Source organism: Galendromus occidentalis, unplaced genomic scaffold, assembly GCF_000255335.2.
Source record: "Galendromus occidentalis unplaced genomic scaffold, Mocc_1.1 scf7180000077508, whole genome shotgun sequence".
Taxonomy (NCBI): domain Eukaryota; kingdom Metazoa; phylum Arthropoda; class Arachnida; order Mesostigmata; family Phytoseiidae; genus Galendromus; species Galendromus occidentalis.
The window spans coordinates 423,533-447,714 of NW_003805496.1; the positions used below are offsets into that span (position 1 = coordinate 423,533).

The following is a 24,182-nucleotide window of genomic DNA, read 5'->3' on the forward strand; positions in this document are numbered from 1 at the left end:
AAAGCTTTACAAGTTCGCTCTCACGCTTTAACAATGTCTTCAACATGGCGTGCGCTGATTCTTCATTCCAGAGCCCTGCGCAAAAAAATTCGCGACAGAGATTCTGGAGAATGTTTCACACCCAAGCTCCGAGCAGGTCCTCAGCTGCTGAAATAACTTCGGGTCGACCGAGAGATCTCACGAGCAGCAATAAGTTCGTGGGCGCTTCGACCCCTCGCCGACTCGCCTCCCAAAGATCCAGAAGATGTGATGTAGGACTAGCTTTCTGAGCGAAGTATATCAGGTTCCTGGCAGGGGAGAACAAAATATTCAATTCCGATCCGGGCATCAAGGAAGCGCGGTCCGCAAGTTAAAAATACTATATCCCATCACGGTCCGATATTCTTCCCATGAGGTGGAGAAGCGAATGACGAAAGTTTCCCTCACCTGTTGTTCATTCCTAGATGCTGAGCGAGTTTCCTCCAATCGCGACCGTCGTCCCTGACAGGGTCCAACAAATCGGATAATTTTTTGCGGCAATCTTTCGAAAGCCTGAAACCATCGACTTTTTTGACGGCGCTCTTGGGCGTCGCCACCGTCTCGAAGAAGTTTCTGTATATGGGCCACGCAGTCGAAGAATTGAGATTGAGAACTTGTCGATGAGATTGATTCCCTCTTTGATATACCGTTATCCTGCACTCGAGCGGCACGTCATGTGCCGAAAAAGAGGTCGTATTCGGACACGTAAGGGTAAATGAGCAGTGGGCACTCTGCAGCGTGCTCCAGACTTTCCTGAACGGTATTTCTTGCAAGGAGCCGCATGATTCGGTCTCCCATCCGGGTGGTAGGGTCTCCTCGTCGAGCGCGACGCAGAGGTTCGCTCCGCCGTCGTGTAATTGCATCGTTTTTGGACTTTCAACCAGCGTGTAATTTTCTTCGTGGAGGGCTAGAACCGTCTGCACGGACGCCTTGGTGTCCTCTACGCAGTGGACTTTGAGTGTACGCTCTCTTTGATTTACGCCTCTCCGCTTAGAGAGGAAGGCCAAAACGGTTGAGGACTTGGTAGCGAAAGTATTCAGCTTAGATTCGCCACATAGCACGAAGGAAGCCAGATGATCCGTCTGGATGTGACAAACGTTCTCATCGACGTGACAAAGAATGTCTGTCGAGGACTCGGGAGCCTCTAAGGAGAGTTTTTTCTTCCAACTCGAATAATTTCTATTCGAGCCCTGAACGCACGACATGAGATGGACATTCCATTTGGCAGGCTCGCATGCGCAATGGTCGAACGTCAAAATCGCCGGGCGAGCGAGAACGACATCCGGAGGTCCACATTCGACGACTGCACTGAGGACACTGAACTTATCCTTGAGCCAGTTAGGGAGGTCCCGACTACTGTTCAGAACGGACACGAAAATTTTCTTCTTATTCAGGCTCACGGCACCGGGAGGGAGCGTCAGAGACACTCCGAGGTGATCAAGCGAAATGCGACCTCCTTCCGGACCGATGACAGCGCTTGCGGTGAAGGCGGATTTCTGGCTGATTGACACGTTTTCTGAACCCTCATCGGGAATCGTGTCGTAGATGAGATCGTATTCCTGGCCGCAAAGGCCTCCGCTGTGCTGAGAACCGCTTTCGCTCCGGGTGGTTTTGCTCGTGGAACTCGGCGTGTGTGACCGCTGCGTGAATGTCGCACGCATCTGCATCGGCGTCAACGAAGCTGCACAGATATTCGGAGTATACAGTTGTTGGAGGAGAGGTATCGTAACGGCAGGATCCATTTTTCTCTCGACCAGGTATTCTTGATGACGCGAATCCAGACTCATAACGTCCGCGGGTAGGGCTGCGAGAGCTGAGGGTGGGGACTCAAGTTAGAGGAAGTTCGAATGGTTCTCCGGGATGGATGTCACAACCACTCGTGACTGGGGAGAAAAACTCTGCAAACTCCGGTGAACTTCATTTTTCAAACGGACTAACCATTCACCGGTACGCTGGCGTAGGGATGGTGCGGTTGTCGTTTATTGTGAATCGCTTCATCTCGCGGCCAAAAACGAATCGCGATGATGAAGGTGAAGGCTAGAATGATGGCAGCCAAGGCCATTCCTATCACCATGGCGACTGCTTGAACACTTCCCAAGTTGGAGACGATGAATCCTACGGGGAAACGTCGGGGTCAATGTTACGTTGGCGGGCTCTCATTTCAACTGCGTTGAGGAAGAGCCTCCCCGGAGCTCGAATTCCCCCGAGAGATGTGACCTACCTTGTTCGTGTCCACCTGCCGGATGCTCATGGATGTTGTTGTTATCCATCCCGTGCATGGGGGGTGGAGGCGGGAAAGTGAGCCCGAGTCGGCATTCCCCTCCTGTACACGGCTCGGACATGTGATCCTCCTTCTCTTCGCATAGAGCCGACTTCCTGCTTGGCCGACCGACTGCGAAGGTGCATCGACGCTGACGATGCCTCCTGCAGTTGGGTCCGCACTCCGACCAAGCTGACCACGGGGTCCATATATCTGCGGTGTCCTCGATGCCCTTCTCTTTGGAAGCCGCACAATCCCTCCTCGATGAGACGCACTCGCTTTTCTCGATGTAATTCCCATAACAATCTTTTCCCCCGTTCCGTGGAGGAGGGTTCGTGCACGACCTTGTACGGCTCCGGTGGCCTCTTCCGCATTTGGAAGAACATTCGCTCCAGGCTCCCCACGGCGACCAACTACCATTCGCTGCGATCAACAATTCAGGATATCTCGATTAGATATCATCGTCCGAGTTTTCATCGATCTGTTCGCCCGGCAGCCAGCTTCCCACGTGTATTCATTTCTCTTACAGACAGGTCTCTTTACTCACCTCTGACCAGGATAGAAACGGTTTCACCGAGCCGGACTTGTTCTTTTCCGTTGGCCGCGATAGTTTTTATGCCACAAGTGTAATTGCCCTCGTTCTCGACTTTGGCGCGAAGAATGAGAAGATCGTCACCTTCGGGATTGACGTTGTCGTCGAAGAGAAGCGGGGCTCCATTCAAGTGCCAGAACGTCAAAGTTTCGGTTCCCTTCGGCGACTTCTTGACCACTTGACCCACTGGACACTCGAGCAGGACTTTTTCCCCGAACGATATCGTTCTCTGCTGCGGTTTCTCAGCTCTGCTCGGATCTGGAATCGGAGAAGATCGTTTCGATGAGGCATATCGGGGGGCTTCCAGGAGAATAAGCATAGCCGTTTCGAGCCATTCCCCATGTCTTTGGGTGGCCAATAGATGACATCGAATTTCAAACAATTCTAGTACGAAATTCAAATGACGTCATGTAGGTAATTAAATTCGTGGTTTTGCGAAGCCTCTCTATCATTTTGCTCGGTGGTATCCCGGTGCACGCACCCTGGCAGGGGACCCTTTGTTCTTGAAGAGAGATATTCAGCAAGCTAAGGAAGGGATGGTCATATATGAAAATAATAACAGTTATTAGCCTGGTCCCCGAAGAACGTGCCACGGCATGCGGGTCCTGATAGAGCCAAACAGACTCGCGCGACCTGTGGGCTCAGAGTGAAGTCTCGTTTACAGAATTCGAGCCCTGACTCATAACATTGTGCCGCGTTGGAATTCCTCAGTACCTACTCCCTTCTCCACCTTGATTTCCTTTATCTTGGAACTCTGTTCTGCGGTGAGACCTCAAAGAGAGATCCGCTCTCGCCAAAGAGGGACCAGGATAATCTTACTCGGCCCATCGAGAAGAAAGCCGAACGGATGAACATCTGAGACGGCGGTATTTCCCGACAATGAATTATGCGGAAGATTCTTCTCCATATCTCTGTCTAGATGCCGGCTGACTCAAATAAGTCGTAACGAGCACCCGGCTTGTAAGGTAAACTACCAAACGAGCATTGGTATTCTCAGCAGAAAAACACGCGCATTCAGCTCGCGTTCCATGAGGAAGAAATTCTTCGGATGAAAAACGAGCTGTCGGGCGGCGAAACTCAGCCTGAGGACGCCAGTTCTCCCTCTTTATTTTCCTCCCCTCCCTCCGTCCCTCTGATCAAGAAGTGAATCTCCCGAGCCTACAAACTAGGAAAGGGGCGAGACATTGCGATGCTGTGCTGTACTGATGTTTATTCATACGAACGATCATCACGCATAATGCTCCGGGATTCTTTTATCTCAAGCATTCTCGGAGATGTCACCCGCAAATCGAGATATCGCGCTACGTAGATCCGATCGGCTGCCCACAGCCGCCGCATATTGACTGTGTCGAAGGAATTCGACGCATACGGCGCTCGAAGCCTCCGCGGGACGCGATACGCTCTGAATGGCTAGAGACGAGAGGCTTCCTCAATTCTCGATACCAGGGGTGCGCGCCGTCCTAAACCGGAGGGGAAGAACGCGGTCATGGCGAGCTCCGAGTAAGACTCCACGCTTGAACAAAAGATTTCATACGGAGAGCTCCTTTCCATTTCTGAACCCGGTGATCTCTGTTGACAGCTGACAATCGAAAGTTTTCACTGTTGCTACGCTCGGCGAGCTTTCAAGCCACGGCGGACCGTTTTATTTAGACATTCGTCTCGACACATCTGTCACCCGCTGGAAAAGCAGGAAGTCAGTCGTTGCCACTCGTTAACCGATAGTGCTTTTGAATGTTTACTTATTAGGGAGTTGAGAGCCGAAAAAACTCGACGGCCCACCTCTGTCCTTCGTCATCGACGAGCCGTAAACACTGCGAGTTTTAAAGACGATATCGAAAAAATATTCGGAAGAAGACCTGAGGTGGAGCCGGCCCTGCTGGAAATGCGGACCCTGCTACTCTTATGGCGGGTTCCTCGGGCACGTGTAAACGGTGTGAGCTCAGAGATGGCAAGCGCTTTCCGCATCGTCATTCTTCCGTCGGGGCGGGAAGTACGCATTCTGTGGTACAATATGACGACGCTCATTCGTTCCCTTTATATGGAGGCGCGTTGTGAGTCGCGAGCACATCGGAGCCGAGTCCGGATCTTTGGTCTTGGAGGGTTTCATGGAAGTTCCGAAAAAGAAACATGACCTGTGTCGTGCTGAACACAGACCTCCTTTATGTTCGCATGCGTAATCTGAGCCACGATCGCGGTGGCTACAACAACGCCGAACACAATACTCACAATCCCTAAGACGCAACTGCATCGGAGGAAACGCCTTACATTAGACTTCCGCGCACCTGAGGGAATATGCCCGCGGATGAGCTCGTCAGTGACATTTCTCCTGTTCTCGCAGATCAACCGCTGTCACGTCCGACGGCATGCTACCGGCATACATATCACTGGAGAAGATCGGGGAAAAAATCCCCGCTCTAATTATTCGAGTTTATCGTTACTCCAATGAAAGGCTCCTTCAAATTTTGCTGATGATTAGATAAATGATTATAAATCCCAGAAGTTGACCAGAGAAGTCGTCGATCAGACAGGGATTGGCGTTCGGATCGCCGAAACAGGCTCTGTATTATTTCTTATTGAGATTATCACATCAGCTGGCTGTAAGAACGTGTGATTTCACAGTCATCCATCACACGAGATCGCGACCCAGGATACATTTCCATTGGGCCTCCACTGCGCTTGTCATCGGCGCTGTCGATGCCATCTCGGTTCTTTCCCAGGTGTGTATAAATAACTCGATGCTCGATCATGATCGTCTACCGAAATCGACTTCGAAACCCATGGATTCCAGAATAGATCATTTGGGCGACTTCCCCTGGGCGAAAGCGATAGGAGAATGCGTATCCTCGTCATTACGCGCCGAGGATCGGCCCAGCTCCGACCCGATCTGACGGCACGGACCATCCGTGCACATTCGCAGCGAGGTGTATGCTTTCGCTAACGCCGAAAACGTTGAATTTTCGCGGATATTTTATCTTCCCGCATGTCGAGGGAAAATTCAGGCTACGGCTCAACTAACCTGTTGTGAACTTCACCGTGGCGACCCTCGACGTTGAATGTCCTTTCGAACTCAGCGCTTGGCAGGCGCAATACAAGGTGACGTTATGATTTTTCCTGTCGATATGGAAACGATGCAGAACTGTATCGCCGATCTCCGCCTGGATTTCCATCTGTCGTATTCCTGAGTAGGGATGTACGAAATCCGAAATGGTCCTCGCGGTCAGCGGGAACACGTCGAGGTCTCCAGCATGACCGCTTTGCGATGGATCCTGGCTCGAACATTTCACTCGAATGGAAAACGTCTGACTGGCTGAGCATTGCAGGAAATCCGGCGGTCCGTTGCGATCAAGAACGACGGTCACGTCGAGGGGCTGCCGTTCGAAGAGTGGACCCTGGTTCCGTTCGTGTGGCAGACGTTCCGCTGTTTCCGGATCCTCGCCATCGTCCTCATCGTCGTCGTCATCATCCTCGAGATCATCTTCGACGGTGTCGGCTGGAAATTTTCAAATTCATTAGTTATGCGGCGAACGTAAGGTCACAACGACAATGACCGTAGATTTTCTCGCAACATCCAACTTTAATGGCGGCATAGAGGACCGACGTTTCCGGAAGCTCGGAAGGGACGAAATGAGACTCTCACTGGCGACATCTGAATCTTCCGAAGATCATCCAGCGGCTCCTGTCGACGCATCGGACGAGCGATCCCTCCGACGACGGAGGATCCGACTTTGGAAACCGCACTGACGCCGCATTTCGAGACCTTATCAAGCCATGACAGAGTCTTATTATCTGACGGCGTCCACTTCGATAGGAAGATCTGCGGAGCGTCGAGGGACATAAACACAACGTGAGCGCGAATCCGCAACTCCAATCCCCCTCGGGTCGGTCCCTTTGTCCAACGACCTGTCCGCCAGAATTGGCCGAACGTTTGCTCGGCGTGGCGATCATGGAACACGAAGACACAAGCTGATAATCGCGAACGTTCACGATCTCGATGATGCTGGTTCAATGATTTACCGAGCAGAGCAGAGATGCCATTGAGAGTTAATAGCAGAAGAGCAGGAAAGGAGAAGATGAGCTCGTTAGCAACGGAACATCTGACCCATCATTTGGTCAGTCGAGATAATTCACCCACTGAGAAATCTGCTGAGTTGAGCATGCCACCACCGCCACTCCACAGAAAGACGGAGTCCGTGTCCCGTGAGTCCGGATTTTTTTTCTAAAATCGATGAGTATCCAGTGGAAACACAGGGAATTTTCGCCAAGTGTCAGAAGGAGGCTGGCGACGATAAGTCAGGGTCAGACAGCGACTCTTGAGAGCGGTAGGCGTTGAATTGAATACCATTCATTCGCTCGTTCGAGATATTATCGACCTCTGCTGGAATTTAGAGCGGGGGGTACTGATATCCCGAGGTGTCTTAACGGCCTCCCCGGCGGGTAGAAACTCGATCGCTCGCGTTTCCTTCGATAAAAAAAGTTGGAAGGCGAATCACGTCTGCTGTTGATGGATGAGGACGAGAGTGGATGAAAAAATCAACGTAAAGGAACATAAAAGTATCAGAAGAGAAAAATAGAGCTCTGAGCCTTCTCTACACAGGCTCTCGTTGTTCCGATAGACATCGACCTGGGATCACTGAGTGAGATCACTCGACGGAGAGAAAAAAAGAAAGAGAAAAATGGCAACCGCTGTCCGTAGATTTCGAGTGCATGTCTGTCAGCCACTTGTCCATTCATGAGACGATTGTGACGGTTTCTATTTTAAAACATTGGGCCTGTAATGTTTTCCACCCCACAACGCGAGTCTCTGTATGAATGATCTTTCACATCCGGCCCGGCCTCAGCTTAGCACGTGCATCGGACATTTGTCAAAGATGAACGCTCGTCATCAGACCGCGATCATGCCCTACTGCCCAACTACAGAGCTCCCACGATCTGCTGGGAGCGGCGGGGCATACGCAATCATCATAAAAATATAACATTCAACAACGATTGTCGACTGTCCCTGAAAGTTGAACGTCCCTTATCTCAAGTTCCAGAATGCGGATAGGAAGGTCGATGGCCTATTCTAGGCTAAGGCGCCCGCAATTTTCATCGAGCTCGAGAATTTCGGTCATTCCATGGCTCCGGCAGCCGCACAGATATTCTGAGTATTGCTGCTTGGTGTCGCACGAATCCGAAAGGAATCTCCAGGTCCGCATCCGCCGAAAACAAGGTTGGTCCGCATGATGTACCCGATTCCGCGCGTTAATCTTCTTCAGGCCGCGTGGCTTGAACCGCTTCTGTTGAATCGTTTCGTTGTCCTTCCGAGAACGGAGCCATGGTGGCGGATGCCGTGCAGGATGCAGCCGAAGAAGAAAAAAGGAAAAAATCGACGAAACTGCTTCGCCCATCGGTAGCGAAGGGACAATTCGTCGTGACGGTGCCTTGTGCGAAGAGCGAACGAATAGACGAACGCATGGATGGAATGCCATCAGAATGCACAACTGAACGGCGGTGCCCCGTAATTGGGGATCTCTCGCGAGCGTGGTTGACATCGAGAAATCTTCTCACAACATACGAACGCTTCAGATGGATTCAGGGATGATTCGCCACTTAGCTCATTACAGCACTTGATGACAGACACGCCGAGAGCTTATTTACACTGGGAGTCATTCAGTCAGTCTGTATACCGCGGCCGTGTGTTTGAAAAGCAAGCTCCAACGAGATTTATTCCATGGCTCATTCCGGGAAGAACAAAGCACCGTCACGATTTCATGGGGAATGTACGCGATGAGCGACACGATGGATGGCAGCAGTAGTGAATCGAGAAGGGCCCACGGCTCCGACCCCTGATGTTTTCCCAAGATGATCGAACCGAGTCTCAGCAGACTGATCATGAGTCGTATCTCGGGTACGGGATTGATCGAGTCCATATCGGTTCCTCTGGCCATCCGTCGAGCCGCAGCCAAACAGCTTAAGAGCGGATAGGGGATTCCGTCATCGGCAGCCAGGCCGCCTCCGGTCGGACCTTTTACTCAGCAGCCGGCAGGCTCCATTTGAAATGAACTGACCCACCAGACTGGCTCCGCTCATTAAGATGTGCCGCCGCTGCCTTCACCACTGCCGCCGCGCGGTGAGAGGAGAGCCCGCGGTCCCTGAACGTTCACAGATAATCGTCGACAGAAGGAAAATCCAACCCTGTCCTGATACGACAAACTGCGTCTTCAATCATCAGAATACGCGGTCCATTATCCCGAGTCCCATCCAGCGGATAACCAAATCTCTTCGTCTGTTTGGGTTTTCGTTAATTTCTCTATCAGTACGCCGCGCGAAGCTCCGCTCACCGAGCGGCACTTTGTCTCCGATCGCTGCCATGCACAAATCAACGCTCCGCTTGCATAGCTCCCAGTCAGTCAGCGTCATGAATCGCCGCCTAAGCTCCCCCGTCAACAACGACCGAACAAATGAACGAACGGACGTGCGTTATTATTTTGATGATGATCGTCATCAAATGGCGAGCATCATAATTACAGCTGTGAATCCACAATCGCATTGCGAATACAGATTTAGTGTCGAGAGGAGACGCCATGAACGGATAGTCGCTGCTAGCGCCCTCGACGAGGTCGGACACGATTGTTTATCGAGTCGGGAAATGGCGGCGTAGGACGTCGTCGAAATTAACCCCCGCCTTCAAGGGACCACACCGAAGCGTTGCTGTAAATTTGCAGCAGTACCGGCAAAGATATCTCGCGGACCACCTCCAGGAATACAGAAGATCAACGACGGAGATTATCCTCGAAAGAGATAAAGCATCAAGTACTGAGTCTCTTATCTTTCGGAATTCCGTGCGTCTCCCCAGGCTAATGGGCAGAGGATTTGCTGATGATGATGAAGCTGGTACGCGATCCAGCTTTCTTCGCGGAAAGTACAATCTACGATGTCTCTAGACCGCCATGATCCATGATACAAGGGGCTATTCGGATCACCGCTCGCTTCGTGGCAGTACCTCTCACTCTGCTTTGAGGGGTCCTCCTATTGGATTCGATCGATGTTTTACCCTCGATCGATGCCTGATGCCATCCGGAGGGGATTCGCTCGGATCTCATGGCCCCTCTCCGCGGGACCCTCGCTGAAGACCCTCTCTACGCACATTCGGCATATTTCCGAGCCTCACGTCGAAATTTCCGGCTCCCGAGGCCAGCTCGCACTCGAGTCTGGTAGTCGTAATCAGTCATCCACAGCCTTACAGTGGAGCCTGTGGGGCAATCCATAGTCCTACGGACTTCGCTACTTTCGAACACAACTGATTGTGAACCTTTGAAGTTCGAAGCCGGCGGATAGAGAATACCGCTATGGGACCACCGCAGAGCGTCAAGGGTAGTGGAATCCACGTAAGCGAATTCGATATCCCTCGTCGCTTCTCCTCTATAATCCCATCGGGGTTTCGCTTTCTCCTGTGTTTCATCCTCATGTTCCCCTCTCAAGCATCGGCGCCCTCATGACGAAATTGATCGTTTTTCTTTCGGTTGGTATTGAGATCGCTGTGTTCCGACGGCATGGGCGTGTCCCTCCGACGGAAATCCACTCGTTCCGATACTTTCAGAAGACGAAGCGGATCAGAAGAAGAAACATGGATATAAATATCTATGGGTATAAAAAGACAAAATAATATTGATGGAGCGTTGAGAGCTCCGGAGTAATTACAGCCCACAACGCTATCTCTCACTGGCATCAATTTCGCCTCCTGGAGGTCACTGTCGTCATCAGCGTCTCTGTTGTTGTCGCCGTCGTTGTTCTAGTCATCATCAATTTGAACTCTATTAGAATATTGGCAAACTTTCAATCGCTGTAGTGTGCGTTCAGGCCTTATATCAGCCTCCTCGATCGCCGTCGTCCGTGGATCGTTGGATCCAAAATATGCAGCTCGAAAATTCCATCTCGTCTCCTCGGATAACGCGGATGATCCATCCCGCTTTTATACCCACGTATAGTGTCGCGGCATCTTTTATGTTACTTTCCTTCCCTCCGAGAAGTTGTCACATCTCGATCCCGTTCGTAATACGAAACCGAGTAGTATTTCTGAAGATGTTTTATGGGTGTTTTTGAATTCTTCATCGTCCGGCGGGAGTATCCGCGAGGCTCAGCAGAACGTGAAGTGTCAAACGACTTCGTCAATTCTCAAAATCTCGCGGAGCGAAACTTCAAAAACACCGTCTGACAACTACATCCATTCGTAAGGTGGAAATCGTTCTTTGTTTCAGGCTTTCGCCATCATCAGCGGTCGCATCACAGGCATCATCATCATCATTTTCTGTGTGTTTGTGGACGGCCGTTTGAATGACTACTGTGAGGGGGCTACGACCTCGCCTAATGATCCGCGCTTGGCAGCACAGGCATAAACTTAACTTTTTCTCCGCAGAGGCAAAAACTGTCTCTGGAAAGGGGAAAACTCCTTCTTTCGAACGTCAAGCCCGAGCATCCCTCAAGTTCGGCACATGCCTCTATTCCGAACACAGGATGAAACGCCAAACGCTGATAAAGTGAGACTTCCGAGGCGCTCATCCGTAGGGGAAAAACCGAGCCCTGAAACGCCTTCGGGGAACTGTACGTCATCTCAAGACTTTCACTCGCCGGAATCCTGGAGCATACTCGTCAGGAAGGAAAGCAGACAAGGTTCGATTGGAATGTTCGATATGCGCCTCGAGTCTCGCCTGACGGACGACAGGCTTTGTGTGTGTCAGTTCAATACCCGGTGCGAGTGGTGTGGGGCACCTCGATCTGAGGTCTAGACAGATCCGCTATTGGAATCGTTCATGAGTATCGGTATCGAAGCCGGATAAAATATGCTAAATAGATTTTTCCAATCATCGGCCTTCGTCTGTCAACCATGCAGCCAGAAGAGAAAGAAGGAGGAAGACTTTCTCATTATGCGGCAATGTCGACCTGAGTGGAACGGACACGTTTCTATACTTCGGTGCGTGAGTCATAGAGAATAATTCTACGTTAAAACTGTAGGACCATCATAAATCTCATCTCATTCCAGCGAACGGCTCGGAGCGATCCTCAGCCGCGCCGCCGCCATCAAACCACGGAAGCCCATGTAGACCCTGTCTCTTTAGGAGTAGTAGAGACGGTCCATCTGAAAGCTCATTTCGAGCTTTCAAATGAACGCCGCATCGTATCCAGCGAACGATCCGAGAATCGTTAAGGAGAAATGTCTACCATTGAAACTCACGATTTCTCGTCGGACAACTCGCCACGGATTACGAATCCATCAGGGAGAGGCCTCAGAGGTGATACGACGCTTAACCCCGGTCAGAGCGAAAGTCATTGATTTCGTTACTTTCTCGCTATTTTTTCCTCGCGCCTACGTCTTGTTAAACGACTCTCGTTTCCAATCCGACAGTACCTAAGGCGGATCGTTCCGAAGAGGAGGTGTGGGTTTCAGCTCTTCTGGAACATTCACCGCCGACCTGGTCTCCTGACTTCACCATAAGGAAATTAATCGACTGCTTCCGGCGATAATTGTCCGTTTCGTTCGTTGCTCCTTCCGTCGGGACCCAGATGACATTCCCATCCCGATAAGCTCCGACCCGATCACGAACGACGATTTCGTCGAATGCCGTCAAACTTCATCAACTGGGGACTCCCCTCGCTACTGAACCCCACTCAATGGCTGCTCTATTCCTCGGAAACCGTCAATTTTTCATCGCTATCTAGGAGGTCGACAAATTCGAATGCCTGAAGGCCACGCCTGAGCATCAATGGATGACAGCTGAATGAGGAGCCCAACCCAAGAGAAATATCCTTTTGTAACTCCACCACGGCCTGCCGGTTAGCGCTGCGAGCGGGGCATGACTACAGCAGCCCACTATCAGGAGTGCGAGGCTTAAGCAGTCCTGACAGGCCCGCGGGCTCACTCGGACCGCGGGAGATTCCGGGACATGACGTGCCCTGAGGGGTCCCGTCACAAAATGAAAAGCCTTGCGCTAAGCAACATCTGGACACCCTTTCATATTATCATCATCATCATCAGGGAGAGCCCGCGATCCGATCCGGGATTTTGACTTCTCAGGATTGAAGAGCCTCCGAGCTAGCGCTCGAAGCTCCGTGAATCCACACGGAAACCTCGTTTCTCCGTGAGCTGACTATCCCGAGGCAAACGTGACCGAACATGGACATCTCGCCGTATGTACATAGTACATACACGTATATGTATGTACGTATACGTAGTGTATGTATTCATGCGACCGACAGCACCCACGATAGAGCGAACGATCTGGCAGAGCTTGTCAGTTATGGCTGAATCTGGAACGCCGCGGGAGCAAGAATTTCGAAGTTTCCGAACCAAGGGTTTGCACGATAGATCGATAGGCAGTCTGTCTCTTGGCAGCGGGTGGCCTCGGAAATTACGAAGAATAAGAAACCCATTACCCTTTTCGATGTGCTCTCCAACAACCGAAAGCAGGGACCATCATTTCACGATCGCATGACAGCATGAGTCTACAGCAAGAGTAAACTCTTTTTTCTGTGCATAGCTCGGAGTCACGAGTCATTTGCATACATGGGTTAACCTCTCGGGGTTAAGCCAGAAAATCTTCAAGAGGTCGGTGGACACACAAGTCTCGTAAGTGGAACTGTCCAGAAGAGGGTCGAAACCATGTAGATACATATATCAAATGACACTGCAGGAGAGGAGACAGTTCTCACGAAGCCTCACAATCAGTGAGACAGTCTCTCGTAGACGAACGATGAGATTTTGGGCGAGAACACCATGGAAAACCTGGGGAATCAACGAGATTCGCGCGAGCCCTCGTTCCGTCAGGGAGGCAAATTTCAATAAGATACAGTTTTAATTATGACTCGATTCCTTCGCGCTCTGGCGGCTTTCCAGAGGAATTTGGGGAGGGGGCTCCGGAGTCATGGGAGAGACAGAAATGCACGTTCCTCTCGAATGAAATTATCGACTTTGCCGCTTCGCTTTCGTCTGGCATTTCTTTCAGTTCCATCCACCCGTTCGCAGCAGATATTTATTTTGAAGCGTACGAACACTCCAGCCGGGATTTTCTGTGATCATCTACGATGACCATCTTCGAGGGTGCTATTACTTTAACGGCACTTAACTGAGCGATCGTATGACTCGAATCTACAGAGTTTTCTCTCATGTTGTCCCGCTCGAAAACCACCCGCTGCTTTTGCGTATTTTATCCGCGGCTACTCGAGGTGAATGCGGCAGCGTCTATGATCGACGAGAGGCTTTTCCTCTCAAAAAGGACGTTCCCTCTCAATGAGAAACGCCATATGTTCCCAGAGCCGCTTCCGTCGCTACCGCGACTGCGCCCATTCACAAATGAAAGAATCAATCTTCCGCCATCCTGATAGTAAAAGCTGGCTACCGTGGGTTTGGCTAAAACTCTGTGTACTTTTTTCTCCGTGTGCAACTCGGCTGGACTTTCTTCCCAAGCTGTCCGAGCCACTGAGCATCGCCGCGGCGGAGGAGGTCGAGGTGACAGGTGTACGACGACGACGTAACACTATTAAGCAGACGGGATCCAAGCTCTCAACTGTCAATTCTTCAGACTGAATCCTAACCGTCACACGCACTTCATTTTCAGCCACTGTCCTGCTCGACTGGATCCCTCCCGTCGAATTTCCAATACAACAATGTGCTACGGTTGGGCCCGAGACGGTCACATTGTTTGGGGGGACAGGGTATATCAACCGCCACATTATTATTGAGGCTTGTGCTCCATGAAACCTCCCTGGATGACTGGATTCCAAGTATTTCGGAACTCGGAAGAAAGTAGACTCGGTCCGGACAAGATCAACCTAAACGGTCGTCGCGCCCTGACCTCTGCGGCCGACTTTTGCAGGTGAGAAACCCATACAGGGTATCCATCTGAGCTCACCCATAGGTGAGCTGGTCATCATTCTTTGACATCTCTGCCGAGAAAATGAATCACTATTTCGCACGCCATTATGGCTATGGATCATCTCAGCGTCCGTAATCGTTTCTTCTGAGGTCACACTTGTTCGAACATACTTTTTGCCTTCTCTCGAGTTGGGAATGCTAATTTTATCGACGACGCGCGCTTCGAAAACAACAACAGCAAGAACAGCTTTATCCATCGAAAAGAGACAAAAAAGAAACATGCATCCAGCCGGTGAAGGATTGCGATAAAGCCAGCGTCAGGATCAGAAAACCAGAAAGATGTCACTGGCTGATGCTCGGCACGCCAGAGGCGACGCGCCTGAGTCACGCAGATCACACGTGCTTGTGTTTCGGACCAGATCGGCACGATATGTCGCGTCGCACGACGGATCGAGTCGCTAAAACTACCGGAAGGATTGGACCGTTCCGAAAGAAGTCAAAAATGTCCCCCTCCGAACATGGATTCGGACAGCCCTGCAACGGGTTGCTCCAGACACCGACGCGGGGAGGATCGCCTGATGGGGAATCGAGCCGGCCAACAAAACTTTAGAACTAGAGGGTTGCCTCTTTCGTTGGTCCGTTGGCTGGTTGAGCACCCGTAGCACCATATCACCTCACTCCTAAAAGTGACGACTTTTTAATGCGGTAGCGACGGCGGCTGCTGCGGCAGGAGCAGCGAGAGCCTGCACAGGGAGGATGCAAGAGAAACCTCTCAAACTCTCTGCTCACGCTGCGCGCAGCTTGCGATCGGTCTCGGCCGTCGGCAAACTTTGTCTTTTTACAAACAGCAGAGCTTTGCTCTTGAGCTCCGACTCCGCGCTCGATTGTTTAAGATATCATACTCTGCCAGGTTTTTGAGACTTGAGAGCACCGAATGTTCAGCGAGCTCGGCGGCTCATGATCCATGATATGATATGTGAGATGACATTCAGACCGAAGACATGTATTTTACGATTCTCTTCCGATTTTTCTCCCTTCTTTCAATTCGATCGAATTCAATAACATCAAGATCGGCTCGATGATGGTATCCGACCGGAGGCTACAGAGCCGTATCATAGAATACTCGCCCTGATGTCCTGGTTGCGCTCGAGATTTGCAAAATCGAATTAAACGAGCTTCCTCCCGACGACCCCGTTGACCTCGATGGTGTTCAAGGATTGTTTTCGGGACATGGCTCGTTGACTCGAGTTTTGGAACCCGCGGTGGTATCCGTATCCCGACCCCGAACCCGAGCGAGGACCTCGAATCGTCGCCTACAAAAAAACTATTGAACCTGCGCTCAGGATCTGAAATTTCATGGGAATCGCCCAATCACTCACGAAAGATCGGGACTGCGAGCAAGAGGGGCAGGGTTTCATACGAATCACGCGACCAGAGTTTTTCGTTGCTCCGAGTGCCGTGCCGCCGACCTGAGCTACATACATCGGAAGGCTCTCGATAAAGGTACAAATGAGAAGAGCTATCGTTATTGACGCTTTGAATTCCGTGAGAGAGCTCGCAGATGAAATTCGCCGTTGCTTATCATCGACTGTGTTTTCGACTAGATATATCAGGAGGCTGAGCACTGTCAGAACATCTGTTCACGGAGGGAGGATGGATCCCACTCGACGAGACGCTTGAAATCGTGAAGAGTCGAGCAGCCTGACGTACTATGCATGGACGGTATGTTCCCTCCAGCCCGCAGTAGAGAGAATTGTTACTTCTGGCATGCATGAGTGATCTGCTGATGAGCGAAGAGACGCCAACAACTGATCCGACAGTACGACTCGCCACAAACAAGTCCCACGTCCCACTAAAGGCATGATTACCTTCGTTTCGACTGGAAGCCATTACGGTTGACTAAGATCATCCCTCCAGAGCACTCTTGGGTGTCACTCACGGGTCGGAGCCGCGCTCATTTCCAACTCATCCCCTCCTCCCACCGAGATGAGCTGTTATCGACGAGAGCAGCAGTCCGGTCATCGTCGCCGTCTTGGCTGTCTTCGTCGCAACTTCGTCGGATCATCCGGTGGAGTGCCGCCGAATTCGCCGGGTCGCGTGCGCTCCGCAATTTCGGAAAATTAAAGCCCAATTCTCAACGGTAGATTAAGCAGCCGAATATTCGATTTCGTTCCGAGATTAGAGAAATTTCGCAGAGTGCTCTCGTTCAGGAGCTAATGTGGCTGAAGCCACGCTCTCGCCAGGACTCGTTTCTATCGACGTCAGTCGATCCTCATCACACTCTCTCGCGGCGTTTTTTTCTCCTCCAATCTTGCAGCAGCCTGGCTTTCTGCATCAATGTCACCAAATTTCCCACGAGACTGCTGCGACAGGCGACTCGGTATTCAAAATTTAATTCCGAGAGCAGGATTTGTGAACTGCGAGGGACGGCAGGATACACCAAGCCCTGCCGAGAGACAAACGCATAAGAGACTGTGTGTCATAGCAATGAACAAGAGGCCCTTATCTGATACTGAGTTATCCTGAGTGTTCTATTTGCTCGATTTGAATTCTTTTTAGCACAACAAGTCTCTCGTTCATTCTCTCTCTCTCGTTTTGAGCGGCTCCTCAATAAGGGGAAAATAAATAAATGAATCCCCAATCTCGCACGGGTCTCCGCTAGGCCATGAATAGAAGGAGCAGCTCGTAGAAGAACGGATCGAGCATGTCGCTTTTCGGGCAGAGTTCAATCGCTGTCATGACATTCGGCTGAGACTAGATCGAGAAAAAAAAACTCAGCTGACTGGTTACCCGCGGAAGAAGAGCGAAGATGAAGGAAGAGATCCCACGGAGGGAGAAACTTATTACTCTGGATAGGGCGTCTTATCCCAGGTCGCCTTTCGGAATATATATATATATGCATACATCTGACTTTGCTGCGGGAGCACAAGGAGCCCTATACCTGTCAGTACCACCGAGAGAGGACATGAACCCTTCCAAGTACTTCTTCGGAAACAGGACTTCTCCCATATTGGTCTAGACCTCCTGCTTTAGTCTCCGGCCTCCTAATGTTCTTCCGCTCAAGAGTCGGCTCTAATGTCGGTGATTGCGAGCCCATGATTTCGTCGTGGGCTGGCCTGAGCCGCTGGAAGATTCCCTGAAAACCTTCCCATCGAGAGTCCCGGACGATAGGCCTTCCCTCCGTAAGGTGAAACAAGGGAAACTTGACATGGCAAATTAAACAAAAATTATTCGAGGAGAGATCGAATCTAGGCGAGTGGGGAGGATCTCCCTGGTTGATTGCATCGCTGCATGGGATCCTGGGAACGGAACAACAGGTTTGGCGTGATCTCCCCGATGATCGACATCGATGTTTGCGATCAATATTTGCCGGGACACTTGACGCTCCGCTGCTTTCGTCCACTCGTCTCTGACGAGAGTTTGAGATCGCTGGTTCAATCCCGCATCTCACTGGCTCGTTGGTCCTCTTGGCGGCGGACGGATACCCCATGTCAGCGGCGCGGCGGCCGTTGACGCTGCTTAACTTTGTGGAGACACCCAAAAAATGCTGGGCCTCCCTATCGCTTGAAACACGAGAATCCGACGGAAAGCGGAGGAAAGAAACGAAAAATAGGCATTCATCTGATAAACATGCTCCCTCCTACGCCGGGCACAATACGGTACGGCTATTCCGCTACGACCGACAACGTGTAATCAAGTCTCGACAGTGTTGCGCTAGAGTCGCATTCATGTCGCTTCGGGAACTCACGATGCTATCAGGCGAGGGAACGATGTCTCTCAATGGAAGCAATTGACCCCGAATCCTCGTCGACGTCTGTCATGTAGGGCACGATGTGATATCGGAGAAGAGTTTTGTTGACAAAGAGATCCCGAAAAAGTAAATCTCGGTATCGGAATTCCCCTTATTCAGCCGAGCGGACGATGCTCGGATCTGTCGATCTGTTGAAACGGCTTCGATAAAGACTCACGAAGTCCATATAAATATGTGTGCCAATTATCGGCGTACGGACGCAGCGATATATAAATCCCGAGCAGTGTTTCATGCGAGAGACTCGCCAATCCGATGATAACTTCTAATTCGGCGTCAACGGTCCTTGCGAGAGAAATGATGTGGGGATAAACGGCGAAGGCGATTCGTTGATAAATTATGTCCGAGGGTCTAAGCCCAGAACGAAAAGAGGGGAAGCGATGGATACAATAGAGGTTTCGATAAGATCGGAAGACGCACGACCCTCACCGCATAGGAAGATCGTCCGGGCGACTGACCCACCGACCAAAACTTTCGGTATCGCTTCGCCTCACCGAATCCTAAGGATGTCTACCCGGCTGCGTTAGACGTTGTTCAATGACCGAATCTTTAGGAACCGGTCGCGTCGGAAGGCACGGCATCGGATCAGGCTCCACGCCGAGAGCATGACCTCACCCACGGCACTTCAATTTGTGGTGAGAGGTTTTTGTGCAAATTGATCCGATCGTGTTTATTAGATGGTTCCGATGCTGTCCATTGTTTATTTGGAACACACCTCACGCTCCACGGACTGACATCATTGCGAGGTAACCGACGGGCGGCGCTCCTAGTAACCACGCACGCTGCTTGAAAAATCAAAAAAACGCACAGACGACCGCGATCTTCTGGCAGCGGAGTGCAGGCGTGCCGACGACGACCTCAAATCAGCCGAATTCTAACCGCGGATGCAGGCAATCCTGATTTGAAGCTCTCCAGAGAATCTATAAAAAATCCAGTTTCGCAATCTTCGCGGGTACTGGGATGGTCCTAGAGCCCCCAGATCTTATCGCTGTCTTCCTCGGTAGTCCCGTGATCGATCAGTTTTATGATGCCCCCGGCTCAGAATTCCAGGACTCGCTCTGACAGAACTCGAGAAAGTAAAGAATTTCTTTATCGCTCTGAACGATCGGAGGATATATTCTTCAACTGTAAACGAGTGTCTAGAGGGTCGGTCTCGTAGTCGACAATTACCGCCGCCTCCTCCTCCGCCGCCGCCAACGACGAACTGTTTCTCAGGAAGGGGTGCGCCTAAGCACGGTGCCCTATCGGCTGTCGTCTCTTGTTTCAGACTGTTGAAAAGGTGAGTTTTCTGCTCCCGGTGAGACGCATGTGGAAAACACACGCGCCGGAAGGTTTGCGGAGTCCAAGAAGGTCCGCATGTGCTTCTCTCGGAGAGCTGTTCCACGTCGCCTTTATGCATATGAAAGTTTGAGAGGCTTCGAGACAGAAATGATGTCGGACGCGCTCCCGCGGCGCATCAAGGAGTCCACGGAGCGCGGAAACCCGGGACTGAATCGCGTGATTGCATTCGAATCAATCTCATTCAATGAATAATCATCGTATAATTACTTCGAGAAAGACGGCGGTATTTTTTCTGCAGTGAAGACCGTTCTTATTTCCCTTTTTGCGAACCCGAATTTCACGCAGGGACGGCGCAGAATTCCAATGGTCCTAAGCATGCATAGATTATTTTCCTTGTAGGCAGATAAATAGACCTCAATGATCAGATCAGAGATGTATACCGATGCAATCAACAGAGAAAAGAGGTATGGCACGATCGTTAATGGGGGGATACAAAGCTCGAGCGATAATTAATTCAATGAAGGGATCGTACCGCTCTAGTCGCTCGAGAGGAATAATTCAAATAGCAGTCCTCGATTTCGCCGGGATGGAGCCACTAAAAACTTTTACATCTGGCAGCTCTCAATCCTGTTGATCCTCATCTCTCAGACATGACCCGTAACTGGATCATTCAGATCCTTTCTTCTTGCCACACTCCAGAGTTCACCTGAGAGACAGCTCAAAGTTCAGGTTTGTTGTGAAGCCCCCGTCCCTTCCTGTGTTCCCCGCGAACTTTGCGAAGTATTCCGGTCCGGCGCTCGGTAAATAAATCGATAGTCGAGAGCTCTCGCGTCGAGCTACTCCAACGTAAATCCGCCGGATCGCGCCTGTTTGATCAGCAAGTGGTCTTAAACGAAGCGTCGCACAATACTGCTGCTGCCACCACTGTTGCTTTTCGTACTCACCCGGAATCCCTAGCATCCTCGACAGGCCGCCACCGCCTCGAGCAGCCTTTCGATTCCCACATCTGTAGGTAGGTAGCAAATGAACGAAGGCGATAAAAACAACTCGCTGTGATATGATCTCCCGGTGGCCTATGTTCGGTAGTGCAGGGTGACGGACGACGAGCGTCCAGGGATTATGCGGTACAATTCGTCAATCGAGGCACGATAACAAGTTCCACCAAAGGATGTCGGAACCGACTGAAAAGAAGAAGAAGAAACCACAGCTCCGACGTTGTCCCGCATCGGAACAAGATCAATGGACTGGAACGACAAGGCCCCAAAGGTTTACGATATCACGGATACGCGGTCGTCGATATGATCGACAGAATGATCTCAGATGCGCTGGAGCGTATTCCAATCCGATCGTTTCTGAGCTGGCATGCCCTCGTCAACAGACAGACTATCGTCCTGCATCGAGCGGATCCGAAGCGTCCGACAGAAAACTCGCGGCTCAGATCGGGATTCCCGGAGCTACGTCCTGGATCGGCAGCAATGAGGGACAGATGCTCAATCTTTGGAAATGGTGTGGTCGACTCGGGGAGGTCCGGAGATGAAATATTTGAATGGAAGACGAATCGATTTTCAGATTCCAGTCGCAGCGGGGCGCTCGTCCCTTCGAACCGGCGATCGGGGTTCACATTAGAGCTTGCATGCGCCGATTCCGTTACGGATTCAATTAATCGGCGTTAATGCGATCGCATGATGCGATTGGATGATGGTCGCTGAATCGTGAGTCGAAGACATGTTCCGAAGTCACGGAGCGTTCTGATGTTCGCGGCTCTATTGTCAGTCTGTGGTCGAGCTGCTTCGCTCACCGCTAAGGCTCACTGACCAAAGCGACGACGATTACCTCGCTGGACGGCCGGCCGACGGACGATGCCGCGACCGAACGCCCGGCTAAACAACCAGCCGGTGAGTGAAGTAGGCAAGCGAGCGAGCGAGCCAGCAGCGTGCCGGCTTGAAAAATGGCCTCTTCGACCCGTAGGCGGGTGGACGGGCAAGCAGCTTTTCTCAAAACTTCCACAGCATAAATTTACTTCAGCATCGGCGAGCTCCCAGACCCATAAAACCAAGTAGAGCTCCTCGAAGGACGCTTCTTGACATGTGTCCAGGCATTTAGTCGGCTTGTTCCGACGTTACCTCGTCAGCTTGTCAACTGTTGCGAGTCCCTTCTGCGAACTCCCGCGCCTTGGCTTGCAACATCGTTCCGCGCGGATTTCGTGAGAAGCTGCGTGCTTGACGCAAATTTGTGACAAATTTCTTCACCATGAACTCTCGATAGCTTCCCCGCAGGCTCTCCCGATCACAGATTCCGCCGAAGGCCACCATGCTGGAAACTTCCCGGACGCGCTTGATACCGTAGTGCTCTCTTTCTCATGCGACACGCCGTGAATCGCCTCCATGATCGGGGACGTAAGCTCACCGTTTAGCACCGTTTTCTGCGTAATCTGATAAAGCTCCGTCCGTCATGGATCCTCCAACGCTCAAAGAGTTCTATGTGGTTGAATTTTTACGACGCGAGACCCGGTGTTCCTCTTGTTGTTCACGTGCTCAATGCATCGCTGCCCACTCGCGAGGCGGTTAGGCGTAGTTATTTATTGCCCGACTCGGTGATAATTAAAAATCAGAATTACTCGCGGCGCAAATTATTAAAGAGGCCCGTTTGATTTAATCAAGGAGCCGCGGAAGGAGGAGGTGCGCAAGGCCTGCTCATGGCCTTCCCGATTGATTTCCGACATGTTTGTTTTCTGCGACGTTCATGAGGTCGATTCTCCTCTCCGATGGAAATTATTATAATTTACTTCTTGCCTCGATTTCCACAGTCAAGTCATTCCATTCTGATGAATAATAGATAGATAGACAGCTCCATCGCCCGCAATGTTTCTTGCTCAAGGGATCAACGAGAGTTACGACTTTCAGATACATGGGGTCATCTGATCGCTTCAGAAACATCCAGAGCAGCTGAAGACTTGCTGGAGGAATCGGTTGACGCCATAATTTCACGCTGTCTCACCCACAGTTGCGATTATATTCGTTGTTCACCTGCACTCGGCAGAAGCGACGACGTAAATGGCGACAACGTCGACGCTATGGGAATTGCTGTGTGAGTAGATGTGAAAATGTTTGATAGCGACGATAGCGAGTAACCGAGCACGCATCTGCTCAATCTACATAATCTTAGAAGGAGAGATGAAAGAGGAGCAGCAACGGCGGGAAAGAAATAAAATTCAAGCTCTTCTTCTCATTTCGTGTACCTAATCGGATTTCAAATCACGCACAGACTTCGACTCAGACGGCTCCCTTCGGAGCTCAGCTTTTCCCCCGATGGAGATACACGTTGAATTTCCAAAGGAACTTCGCAGAGGGGAGAGTCGCCGAACTGCATCGGACTTGCCCAGATCCGCGCGCGGTATCACCTTCCAGCCCGGCGATGAATGGAGTCTCCATGACGGATCAAAGTTTCTCTTTCAGAATCATCCGCGGCATTTCTCCATGGCATCGATATGATGAGCGATTCGGATACTTCGGAAAAGGAAGCAGACTCCGCCCAATGCCAATTGCAGATAAGATAACGTTCGAATGGGATTATTCATGATACGGGAGCAGGTAGACCGACCCACGGATGCTCATGGACGGATTTTTCCCTTCACAAACCCCCGAGCTTTGCGCCCGTATCATCAGTTATGAATTCCTTCCCATTCATCCTACGACGGGATGGAGAGATCGAAAATGTTTTGAGGCTCTAACTGTGTTCCCTCTGGTTGGTAGTGTCCATTGTGTCCTTCGCTCAGCTTTCTATCGCTTTCCTCAATATGTGGCTGCCGCGGACGCGGGATTCAAGCGATACGTGTTTTTGAAAAAGTAATTCCTGATAAGAGCGCCAGCTAGGATGACGGCGGCGACAGCGCCGGCGAGGACGCGAAGTTGTCAGCGCAGATAATTCAAAATTGATGACGGAATTATGCGCAGCAAATGGGAGCTCGCCATTAATGATGCTGCCGAGCTCGTTGCGGAAATGATCCGACGCTCACTGACAAACTATACGCTCAACCGATAATTCGCCGCGTCAAGCCCCCACCGCGACGCTACGCTTTTTCTTCCATGTGAATCGAATGACGGGTCGATCAATCAATCGATCAATCTTTCTCCCATTGATTTATTGAGGGAAATCGCATATTAGCCCGCTCATACCGATTCCGCGTTTCATCGCGGGCTGTCATCGAGTTTGAAGTGTTTTGCATGCGGACTAGATAATTGCAAAGCATCTCACGCTTCCTGCGGAAAGCGTACTCACGTTTTTCCAGAAGCTTATCCAACTTTTTCTGTGCGATCACATCGTTGATGAGTAACGCCGATAGGCAAACGAGTGCGAATAACACAACTGGCTTCAT

General features: G+C 51.0%; 1 protein-coding gene across 1 annotated transcript; it reads right to left on the reverse strand.

Annotated features, from left to right (window-relative positions):
• Positions 1-115: 115 nt before the first annotated feature.
• LOC100906753 (netrin receptor UNC5C) lies at positions 116-24,182 on the reverse strand. Its single transcript, XM_018640859.1, has 7 exons — positions 24,086-24,182; positions 5,887-6,360; positions 2,826-3,128; positions 2,240-2,701; positions 1,957-2,133; positions 427-1,831; positions 116-287 (listed from the first exon to the last, which is right to left on the reverse strand). Exons 1-7 carry the CDS (start codon positions 24,180-24,182, stop codon positions 116-118), a joined length of 3,090 nt encoding a protein of 1,029 aa, XP_018496375.1.

Excerpts from the sequence above, each read along its gene's own strand:
- LOC100906753 (XM_018640859.1), bottom strand. The coding sequence starts at position 24,182 with ATGAAGCCAGTTGTGTTATTCGCACTCGTTTGCCTATCGGCGTTACTC. Across the intron at positions 6,361-24,085 it reads GGATAAGCTTCTGGAAAAAC|CCGACACCGTCGAAGATGAT; the intron begins GTGAGTACGCTT and ends GAAAATTTCCAG. Across the intron at positions 2,134-2,239 it reads GGCAGGTGGACACGAACAAG|GATTCATCGTCTCCAACTTG; the intron begins GTAGGTCACATC and ends GTTTCCCCGTAG.